Source organism: Myotis nattereri (assembly GCF_964212035.1).
Source record: "Myotis nattereri genome assembly, chromosome: 7".
Taxonomy (NCBI): Eukaryota; Metazoa; Chordata; class Mammalia; order Chiroptera; family Vespertilionidae; genus Myotis; species Myotis nattereri.
Genome location: NC_138082.1, coordinates 76,234,477 through 76,246,984, shown reverse-complemented (window position 1 = coordinate 76,246,984; position 12,508 = coordinate 76,234,477). Strand labels below are relative to the sequence as shown.

Sequence of the window (12,508 nt, the reverse complement as noted above, 5' to 3'; positions counted from 1 at the left end):
ACCATGGTGAATGTAATGTACTTAGTGTTTATATTTCTAATGCATTGGTTAAAACTGGGTAGAGGTATGATGTGTTATTGAGTTGGTGTTTGCTAATGTAAATGTGGAATGAGCTTTGTGTGACTGAGGAGGGTATGTGTGCTTATTGTCTCTGTGTTCGTTCAGCACATATTTATTGCATAATGTGTAGATTGCATTATCAATAATAATGGACTTACGTGCTTTATATATTATGTTGTGTAGATAAGGAATGTTATCACTAAGAATATTGTCTTTGAGACTAGAGCAGTTAGTATATTTCCAAAATGTGAGACAATAGTTATAGAATCTGGGGATGTGAAAATGAAGGTTTATAAGAGAAAGAACCCTTGTGCTTTGAAAATAATGGCAGAGAATGCAGAGAATATTTTGTAATACTAGATATGCCATAACAAGAAATTGCATTAGAAAGAAAGTGTGAAATATTGACTTTTGAGGATTTTAAAATAGAATATGGCCCCTATGGCCTAGCATTCTAATTCTTCAGCATTCACCACATAGAATTATGGTCATATTGAAAAATATATGTAATAGATTGCCCAGAACATCACTTTTTCAAGTAGTTCGATGTCAAAGCAACCTGAATAATCGGAAGAGTATGATCAAAGCGGAAATAATATTCGTGAAATGATATACATATACCAAAAAGGAACAAAATTAACATCATGTACAACATGGATGAATTACAGAAATATAGTAATGAGTGAAAGGAGCTAGACACAAAGTATATACTGTGCCCTTGTATTTCCATAAAATTTACAAACAAGGATACTAATCTAGCCTCTTAGGAGTCAGAGAAATCATAACGGTTTACATAGCATGGACAAAAATCCAGCATGGAGAATTTAGATGCATGTGGAATGTTGTAGGGAAATGAATGATGGGGACAGTGAAAGCAAAGGTGTCTTATATGAGATGATTGTGAATGGGAAATACTGGCTATGTAAATATATGGATGTGATGGTGTCTTTGCCTGGGTATCTCTGCACACTACCTCAAGTTTAGTTCTTGAGGATCCTACCACTTAACGTTGTGCCTACGTTAAGTTATTAGTGCTTCCCAGGATCCTGGTAATATGACATGTGCTTGGCCAGCTCATAGGAACGTATTCTTCCATGTTTCTCTGATAAAACTCTCATCCCCTTAGGCCCTCTGCCATGAATTCCTCAAATAGAACACTGTTCTCCACTGATCTCCTTGGGCTCCCTCCAGCTCTTTGCGGTGTTTTCCCTTGCTTCCACTGCTGATCCTACTAAGACAGTGAAGGTGAACCTTTTGAGCTCGGCCTGTCAGCATTTTGAAAAACCCCAACTTAACTCTGGTGCCGCGTCACTTATAGAATTTTTTTGATATTTGCGACCATAGTAAAACAAAGATTTATATATTTAATGTTTACTTTATATACTTAAATGCCATTTAACAAAGAAAAATCTACCAAAAAAATGAGTTCGCTTGTCACCTCTGACACGCGTGTCATAGGTTCGCCATCACTGTACTAAGAAGATGCAGAATCATTGGAGTATCTGTTTGTCCTGGGCAGCTTGTTGTCGGTTAACGGACAGAAACACTCAGCTCAACCATGGTGTCTGTCTAGATCCCGCCTCCCTTTGCATCCTACTCAATAGTCCCTCCTTACCAGCATCATTTGGCTTGTCTTTCGGAGAGATGGAAGGAAAACCCTCTGAAGAGGAGGCCTTCCGTGCTTTCTGTTGTTGAGTTGGGGCCTCTGCCTTGTGCCTGCGCTGCAAAGCATCTCCTGAATTCAGCTTTGCTGAGAAATTAAATAAAAATAATAGATACACAGCCCATTCCTGTAATTTGTGTATTTACCTGTCCATTAAACAAAGCGTCTACCATGTACCACATTCATTGAGCACACACAGCCTGGATGGGTCGTGTTATGTGGTTCCTATGAAAATATTAAAGGCACGGAGTAGTTATTGTGCTAATATATGTCCTGGGTGACTGGGTTTGTTCAAAGCGGCTTCTTTGAAAATGGAACCGAGATTGCTGTCTTCTTTCAACCTGGCCATACAACTATGTTCTCTTTGTTAGCTTCCCTTGAAGGTAGTTCTGACCCTGAGATTACATTCCCGCAATGGAACATGATTGGAAATGACATGTGCCGTTTCAGGCTTCGCCATACAAACCTTGAATGTGCTGCTCTGTGCTCTTCCGTTTCCTGACTGGCTGGAAAGCTGGAATCTCAGAGGCTCCAGTACAAGACAGTTTTTGATGTGGTTGACGGAATACTGGGAAAGAAAATTTTTAACATCAGCAAGCTAGATGATGTGTGTGAAATCTATAGGGGTTAAGATGTCCATGACCCACACGAGAATTTGTAGTGAAAGTTCATATACATATTCTATTTCAGAATTCTATGTGTGGGATACTTTGAGGTATTTGCATGGCATATCAATGCGGTAATGAGGATGTAGTTTTGTATGCAAGTATTTTTGGAATTGTATGTATGTATTAGAATATTTCTGGTGAGTGTTTTCCATGTTGGTAAAGAGGATGGGGATGAGTGTGTGCATGTTTGCAATGTGGTATGGCAGCACATGTGAATGGTGCAGGACTGGTCCTTGTTCTTACTGTAAGACAGTGAGACTGAGAGTATTAGGGGAAGGGTGTATGTGATCTCAGAATGTTCAGTTCAGTGAAGATGTGAAGGCGTGGTAGCTGAAGTGCCATATAGATTTGAAAGGAAACAGATGAAAGTAAATTTTCCTCAGGGCATATAAGTTTATTAGACTTTGACCTAAGGAGGTTTTCTGTGTGAGGGGATGTGGCTTATTTATGGGATTAGTGTGTGCATATTATGGAATTAGTGAATCTGATAATGATTATGTGATGAAGTGAAGAGTGTATCTCCGTAATGGGAATGGAGAATGGGAAAGAGAGATGAAGAGGGAAAGGCTGTGTATATGATAGAACAAGGGAAAAGGAGGACATACAGAGCCTTACTTGGTATGGAGGGTGACAGATGTGTGAGTGAGTGTGTGAGGATCTGACTTTGTGGTTCCCAGAGAGTAAGGTCTGAGTAAAATGTCATACACACACATCAGCACTGTCTATTGCCTCAGTTTCAGCTGGCACTATGTTGGAAATTTGTGCTGAGCGGCCTTGCCCTGTCCTTGAAGGCACACTGCCTACTTGGCCCTCTGCGGGAGCCTTAGTCCTAGTCCCTCTTTCCTGAAGTCCTTTTCTGCATTTGAGGGGAAAATGAACTAAGTAGAGAGTAGGCTGAGCAATTAAGCTACATCTCTTGATCAAGTTCGGATCGCTCCGTTGTTTATTTCTTACCATCCTTATCACCACGTGCTTTTCTGAGCATGTGTATCTCCATACGCCCCTTAGATGGTGAGCAGATAACGTTGATAGGTCCACCGATGGCCAACTCATTCCCTTCTGCATGACCACAGGCTGGGGCCTCCAATGGTGACTCGGGTAGAGGTGTCTTGTCTTGGGTATTGCAGGGTCCTAGGCAATGGAATAAAAAATAACTCTGAGATGAGGCATTTTCTGGGGTCTTTGTCAATTCAAAAACTGCATGTTCAGTGGACATTACAGGTCAGGCATCATCATTTCACTTGACATTTGCTCTCACAGTAATTAAGGTGACTTTCCCATTTAAAATTATCTTTATTCCAAGCTATAAGTAAACTCTCTTTTTTAAAAATTTTTGTTGATACTTGCTTGACTATTTTTTTTATTGTCTTATTGCTTAAATTATTACAAAGGGTATTATATATGTCTCCTTCCCCTCCCCCCCACCCCCCGCCCGACCTTGACAATCTCCTGGCCTCCCCTACCCACAGGGTCTTATGTCCATTGGTTATGCTTATATGCATGCATACAAGTCCTTCGGTTGATCACTTACCCCTCTCCCTCCTCACCGCCCCCCACCCCACCCTCCCTGGCCTTCCCACTGCAGTTTGACAATCTGTTTGAGGCAGCTCTTATTAAATGGTATTTTTGGTGGATGTCACTTGGATTGGGTATCTTGCATGTGATATTTATGGAGATCTATCTATACAGATTATCAACAACTTCGAATCATGCCTGAAAGACAGTATGCAGGGATTAAAAGGTGGATATCAATCCAAATTCCTCATGAAAAATTGTACATTTAGCAAATATGTACATAATGATGTAGAATGCTAAATATTTATTTTTGAGGTAATTATACACTATTTTGTCAATTTTCCTGTTTAATCTTTGCAAGCTCACTGCTGCTTAATTCACTGTTTAAGATTTTCTTCATGTCTTTGGAATGTGTGCACCATAGTATTATTAATATTTTTAGCAAAATGCCATGGTGAATGTAATGTACTTAGTGTGTACATTTCTAATGCGTTGGTTAAAACTGGGTTGTGGTATGATGTGTTATTGAGTTGGTGTTTGCTAATGTAAATGTGGAATGAGCTTTGTGTGACTGAGGAGAGTATGTGTGCTTTTTGTCACTGTGTTTGTTCAGCACATATTTATTGCATAATGTGTAGATTGCATTATCAAGAATAATGGACTTACGTGCTTTATATATTATGTTGTGTAGATAAGGAATGTTATCACTAAGAATATTGTCTTTGAGACTAGAGCAGTTAGTATATTTCCAAAATGTGAGACAATAGTTATAGAATCTGGGGATGTGAAAATGAAGGTTTATTAGAGAAAGAACGCCTGTGCTTTGAAAATAATGGCAGAGAATGCAGAGAATATTTTGTAATACTAGTTATGCCATAACAAGAAGTTGCATTAGAATGCAAAGTGTGAAATATTGACTTTTGAGGAGGTTAAAATAGAATATGGCCCCTATGGCCTAGCATTCTAATTCTTCAGCATTCACCACATGGAATTATGGTCATATTGAAAAATGTCTGTAATAGAGTGCCCAGAACATCACATTTTCAAGTAGTTCGACCTCAAAGCAACCTGATCGATCGGAAGAGTATGATCAATGCAGAAATAATATTCGTGAAATGATATACATATACCAAAAAGGAACAAAATTAACATCATGTACAACATGGATGAATTACACTAATATAGTAATGAGTGAAAGGAACTAGACACATGGAATTATTGTGTCTCTCCATTTCCATAAAATTTAAAAACAGGGATACTAACCTCTGGTCCTAGGATTCATAGAAATTATAACTCTTTGGATGATATGGAATTTTAATCCATGTGGAATATTAAAAGGATATAGATGATAGGGAATGTGAGTTCATAGAAATTTTGTATGTAATGAATGGGAACGGAAACATTGGCTATGAAAGTATATGGATGTTATGGGATCTTCACTTGGGTATCTCTGTACTCTACCTCTTGTTCAGTTCTTGAGGATCCTACCACTTTGGACCTGTGTTCAGTTATTCGTGCTTCACATGTTTCTGGTAAATACAACATGCCCTTGTCCAGCTCATATAAAAATATTCTTCCACTTTTCTCTGATACGCCCTCTCCCATTATTTCCTCAACTAGAATGCTGTTTTCCACTGATCTCCTTCAGCTTGTTCTAGTCCTATTACTGTGCTATTACTTGTTTTTCCCTTGGAATATATTGCTTCCAGTGTTTATCCTGTTAAAGATGATGCAGAAGCATTCCTGTCTTTGTCCTTGGCATCCTTGTGTTGACTATTAGGCAGAACTATTCAGCTCAACCCTGGGTTCTGATTAGATCCCAACCTCCCTTTGCAGCCTTTTCGATAGTTCCTCCTTAGCAGCACCATTTAGCTTGTCTTTGGAAGAGATGCAAGATAAACTGTCTGAAGAAGAAACCGTGCCTATTTCCAGCCTTAAGTTAGGGCCACTGCCTTGTTCTGTGCTGCAAAGCACCTTCTCATATGTATGTTCAGCTTTGCTGAGAAATTAAATATAAATAATAGAGATGTAGTTGATGTTGTTATCTGTGTATGTTAGTATATCTGTCCATTTAACAAACAAGAAGAGTCTACTATGTGCATTGTTCAGTGAGCACACATGGCCTTCATCTTCATTGATAGTGTAATATGGTTCTCATGAAAAGATTAAATGCACAGAAATATTGATTGTGTGAATATCTGTCATGGGTGACTGGGTTTGCACAAAGAATGTTCTTTGAAAATGGACAGAGACTGCTGTCTCCTTTCAACCTGGACATACTGCTATGTTATATTTATTAGCTTCCCTTGCAGGTAGTTCTGACCATGAGGTTCCATTTCTACAATAGGAAATGAAGGGAAATGATAGGTGCTACCTACAGGCATCACCATACAAACCTCCTTTGTGCTCCTCCGGGCTCTCCTGTTTCCTAACTGACAGGGATACAGGCATGTTAAAGGTTCCAGGACCGGAAACATTTTGATGTGATTGATGGAATCCCAGAAAAGAAATTTTCAAACGTAAGAAAACTAGAAGATGTGTGTGAAGGTGGTAGGAGTTAAGATGGCCATGACCTACATGAGCATGTGGAGTGAAAGTTCATGTACATACGGTATTTCAGGATTCTGTGTGTGGGCTACTTTGTTTGATGTGATTACATGGTATAACAATGTGGGAACGAGGATGTACTTTGTGTGCACGTTTTTGCTGAGTGGTATGCATATTCCGGGACTTATCTGGGTGTGTTTTCCATGTCTGTGAAAAGGGATGGTGACTGAGGGTGTGCATCTTTGCTGTGTAGTGTGACAGCACTTGTGAACAACTGCAGGAGTGGCACCTGTTCAACTTGAGATTTTGAGAGGGAGCCTGTTAGAGACCATGTGCGTGTACTCTCAGAAGGTTCACTCCATGAAGGACTGAAGGCCTGGTTGCTGAAGAGCCATATGGTTAGACACACAACAGGTGAAATTTCATTTCCTTCAGGGCATGTTAGGTTATCTATATGGATTATATATGAAATTAGTGTATAAATGGGAGAGTCTGAAAATGATTGTGTGAAGGAATGAAGACAAGAGTGTACCTAGGTAATGCTGCTAGAGAGTGGGAAAGATAGATGCATGGTGAAGGCCTCTGTATATGAGAGAACTAGGGAAAAGAAGGAGAAATGGAGCCTTACTGGGTATGAAAGAGGACAGAAGTATGAGTCTGTGAGAATCTTTGTTTGTACTCATTTGAGTCTTAGGTTCTAATTAAGCTTTCTTACACCAATTGGCATGGTCCTCTACCTCAGCCACAGCTGTCCCAGTGCTGCTATGTTGGGGATTTGTGCTGAAGGACTTTGCCCCGTTCTAGAAGGTACACTCCCTACTTGTCCCTCTGCAGAAGCATTAGTGCTCATTCTTCTACCCTGAAGCCCTTTCCTGTTTTTGAGAGGAAAGTGAGCTAAGTAGAGAATAGCCTGAAGAATTCAGCTTCATCTCATGACCAAACTCAGATCCCACCTTTGTGTATTCCTTACCATCCTTATCAAGACAGGGATGCTTTGGTGGGGAGAAGACACAGATGAAAGGGTTAGAGAAGTCAATTTCTCCTGCTGCCTGATTACGGGCTGGGGCCCCCACAGATGTCTGACGCTGAGGTGTGTCCTCTTGGATGCTGCATCGTCCTGGGCAATAGAATAAAAAAGAACATTGATGTGAGGCATTTTCTGAGGTCTGTGTCAATTCAAAAACTACACGTTGAGTGGATATTACATGTCAGGCATCCTCACTTCAAATGACACTTGCTCTCACAGAAATTAAGGTGACTATCACACTTAAAATTCCATTTACTCCAAACTCTTAGCAAGCACTTATTAAATGGTATGTTTGTGGATGTCAGCGGCATTGGGTATTTCTGCATGTGATATTTCTGAAGATCTACATAGATTATCAACAACTTAATGTCTTGTGTGAAAGACAGTGTGCAGGAACAAAAGTTGGATATCAACCCAATTTCCTCATGAAAAAGTGTACAATTTGGAAGTATGGGGTGTGAGTTTCATGAAGCATCTTGCATGTATCCATATATTTATATTGCTACCTATATTGATATTGATATACAGACAGAGATACAAAAAGATGAATTTTTATTTTTGAAGAAATTATATTATGTCACTGTCCCAGTTTCAATGTTAGCCAAGCTCAATGCTGATTATTCTCATCATATCTCATGAATGTATATGCTATGTATATTATTCATATTTGTAGCAAAATGCTGTGGTGAAGGTAATGTGCGTGGTGTTTAAGTTTATAATGTGTTGGTTAAAACTAGATTAAGGTTTAATGTGTGATTGATTTGGTGTTTGCAAATCTGAATATGGGTTGGGCTTTGTGTGACTGAGAAGGGTATATGTGCTCTTTGTGTGTTAGTTCAGCACATATTTCTGTGTGTAGATTGAATTTCCTATAATGAAGGATTTGTGTGTTTTTCATACCATGCTGTTTAGATAGGGAATTTTATTACCGAGAATATTCTCTTTGAGACTAGTGAAGTTGCAAAATGTGTGAGGGCATAATTAAAGAATGTGAAGATGTAAAAATGAAGGTGTATAAGAGAAAGAATACCTTTGCTTTAAAAAAGATGCAAAGAGTACAAAAAAAGGGTGTATAAATTAGGAGGCCAGTAACATGTAATTGCCTTAGAAGTTAAAAGCATGAAAGAGTGAGGTCTGAAGGGGTTAAGAGAGAATATGGCACCTTAGGCCCAGCAGTCTAGCTCTTCAGCATTCACCAAGTAGAAATGTGTCCATACTGAAAAATACTTGTAATAGAATGCCCAGAACATCACCTTTTCATGCAGTTCAGACACAAAGCAACAGAAATGCTCAGAAAAATATAATCAATAGAGAAATTATATTCATGCAATGCCATACAGATACCAAGAATGAAAAAGCTAAAGTCAAATGCTACATGAATGAATATCACAAATATAAGGAAGAGAAAAAGGAACCAGACACAAAGTATGTATTTTTCACTTCTGTTTACCTAAAATTTAAAAGCAGGGATACCAATCTCACAAACAAAATAGAAACAGAGGCATAAACACATAGAATAGACTGGCCCCTCTCACAGAGGAGGAGAGAGGAGATGGGATGAGAGAAGGTAAAGGGATTAGCCAAAGAGCACCTATGCATAATTGATAGACACAGACAACAGCGTTGTGATGGCCACAGGAAAGGGGGAGTGGGTGCGGGGGAGGTGGGCCAGACTTAAGGCGGTTGGGCAATGACAACACTTGTAATAGTACCAATGATAAAAATAAAGTTAAAATATGATGTTGCCAAAGGTCCCCTGGAAGACGCAGAAATCCCAAACAAGTTGGAAATACCAGTTCCCTTGAGGCATGTGAGCTACCATTAGAACTTTGGGGTTGGCTCCAATCTGTCTCCCTCCCACCCCTGACCAACAGTTCTTCCATATACTGGTTGCTTGTTTACTTTTAATCTCCATAGTAACCAAAGTATTCCAGTTTTCCAGTTTTCAAAAGGGCCAAACTTTCTCCTTAATTTAACCATCATTGTTAATGGCTGTTTTTTTTTTGTTTTGTTTTGTGAGTGTGTGTGTGTGTGTGTGTGTTTGTGTGTGTAACCCATTTTTTCTTACATTTCACATAGTAGGCCCACATTTACATCTTCATAATCTAAAACATAACAATTCATTTTTACCCCTGAGTAAATAAATTCTATCTGACATTAAACACTCATCCGTGCACAATAAGTTTCAGTGTTCAAAGTCCTTCTCCCTCCACCCCCAATTTATTGCTCACCTCTAGGAGCCAGACTTTCTTCTTGATTAAGAGGAGAATAAACTATTAAAAAACTAGTAACAACAACATTTACTTTACCAATGCCCTTAGGCAGAAATCAAATACAGGGAAATACATTTCCTAAGAAATATTATACTAATCAACCACTATGTCTCTAACAGAACAACCCAGAGTGACATGCTGCAGGTAGCACAGGTCCTAAACCACAGTGACGAGGCCCTGGACATCTAAGTTTACTCTCAGACTCCCTGGGCCCTAAAACATTCAGCAGGCACACATCCATCTCAGTCTCTCAGGTCTCTCCCTCCCTCCCACCACCCTCTCCCTCTTCCCCTGGTTTATCTTCGTTATCCCCTTCTCTTCATTCTCTCTCTTCTCTCTCCCACCCACAACTCGCTCCCTTTCCTCTCTCCTCTCTCCCATCCTCCCTCTTCTTTCCTCATTCTCTCACTCTCCCTCTCCACCATCAAAACTAGGAATTCTCTATGTCTTTCTTTAGAAAACAGCACCTGGTTACCCTATGCCCCGAGAATGTGCATAACACATACCTGTTGACATCCTTGCAGTTTTGATGAAACGCCTGCCTTCCAGATGTTTCTGTTTCTCTTCATGCTTCATGGTTGAACTCTTTAAAGAGTCACTCAAATCAGATACCTTTCTCCCCCAACAGAGTTTGGGGTTCTCCCCCAAATGGGGTTCTCCCCCAAACTCTGCTCTCAGAGTTTGGGGGAGAGTGTCAGTTGGTGATGACAAAGAATAAAATTAAAAAATAAAATCAATATAAACAAATTACTATCAATAATAAGACACTTGAGAGACCTCTCCTCTCACCAGATCACTACTCTGACCAGTCCTTAGGACACTACCAGGGCAGTTATGATGCACGTCATCACCATGGTTTCAGTGGTGTTCTATGACCTGTGCATGACATCACTGCACCCCAGCCACCCAACCAGTATTCACAGAACTACAAGGCTGCCACACCCACTGGCCAGAGTGATCCCTATAGCCAATGGAAACACTACCATGAACTTGAATTTTTTATTGTTTACTTCATATCAAAATGAGAGGATAGGTGACTCGAATGAAACAAAGGAAATGATTTTATATGTTTAGGATAACCACATTACTAATTCTCCCCAGTGGTGAGGCTAAGCAATACCTGAGAAAAGTAGGCTTAGAACCATGCCTGTCTCACAGACAGTGGTATTTTTATGTAGTATATGCTATTGGCAGTTCTATTTAACTAATGTATAAACATAAGTTATATGTGAGGTATGTATTGGTGTATACTAGTATGTGTGGATTTGAAAATTCCATACAACTCTGTCATTTATTGAGTATCCCCCACTATGGGGAATAGTCTCATACATTTTTACAACAAGCCATTTTCTCTTTGGCTATGCTTTTCCTTATCATGTCCCCAGAGGCTTGGGGAAAGCGGGAGCCTTTGGCCCTTGTCATGAATCCTGTTCTTGTCAAGCTAGAAGGTCTCATTTTCCAGGCTCTGTTCTAGGCCCCCATCTAGATCTTCTGGAAACGGTTGGGCTCTAAACAGGGTTTGAACTCTGTAGAGTCCATTCTACATCCCACCCACCACAGAATATGCCTCATCCCTTCAGAGCAACATGTATTTACTTAGCAGTTACATTAGCGCTTGGCTGTGACTTAGCCTTCTCAGCCTTCCTTATGCCCAGTGGGCCCTGCCTCTGGGTCTTACCCCATGTAATCATGGGCAGTATTTTCCAGTGCTATCACCACCACACTAATATAAATAGTGGTGGAAAGAGACTGCACTTGCGGTGGTGAACACAATAGAGATGATGTATTATAGACTTGTATCCTTAAAGCATATTTTTAAACCAATATAACTCCAGTATCTCAATAAAAAATAAAAGAAACTACAAAAAAATAGATGTCATTTAAAAAAGTATGTTTTCAAAGAATTTTGTTACTTCCAGGCTCTTCTACTTTTCACAATGTTATTTATCTATAACTTAACACTGGACTCTTTCAAGTGTCTCTTCAGTTTTATCTTGGCACTAGGTTTCTCTGAGAAGGGATTTTTACCTTCATGTGTGAATAACTCTCTGTCACCTGAATTATTATGTTTATTTTGTGCTTTTTGCTTCCCATTTATCTTTTCCTTCAAAGTTTCTTGACCTAAATTATAAATGTAGAGTTTATAATCCTAGAGAATTTAGTGATGTGCTTAATAAACAAAGAAGGAGTGAGCAGGAGCAATGAGTGTAAACCCTGGTCATCTGGTGTATGGTTACAATATTTTGTCTTTCCACATGATTCTGGAGATTTCCATAATAACTTAATTGCTGTAGTCATCCCTATATATAATCTAAGAAAAACTTTTGGATCATCTTTTACTACTAACGATATGGGTAAGATAGACACCCTCATTAAAACACCCATTATTAGATTTCATTATGGAGGACATAAGAATTAATAGGGTAAAATAGTAATACTATATAAAATATAATAATAAAAGCATAATATGCTAATTAGACTGGAAGTCCTTCCAGACAGCCTTCCGGATGAAGCTGGGGCTGCGAGGGAAGCCCGGATCCCAGGTTCCTGCTCATGCCTGGAGGGCAGCCGAAGTTCCGGGTGCCAGAGGGAAGCAGGGGGAAGGAGCCGGGGGAAGGAAGGCCTACTCTTGCATGAATTTCATTCATCAGGCCTCTAGTACTATACAAAACATTTTAAAGCTAGAGGAACAAATGATGCCCTTGCAGAGAAACTAATGATCCAAAGACCTGATATTGCCTGGGTTTTGTAGCTT

General features: G+C 39.6%; 1 protein-coding gene across 1 annotated transcript in view; it reads right to left on the bottom strand.

The window, feature by feature from the left end:
- LOC308522038 (protein FAM170A-like) overlaps positions 1 to 10,329 on the bottom strand; it is a gene marked incomplete at both ends in the record, with an annotated part of 95,854 nt that extends 85,525 nt beyond the window's left edge. The window contains 2 exons of the mRNA XM_081095217.1: positions 7,424 to 7,570; positions 10,260 to 10,329. Of these exons, the coding sequence (XP_080951343.1) occupies positions 7,424 to 7,570; positions 10,260 to 10,329 (217 nt within the window). The remainder of the gene's footprint in view (positions 1 to 7,423; positions 7,571 to 10,259) is intronic.
- Between the last annotated feature and the right edge of the window lie 2,179 nt (positions 10,330 to 12,508).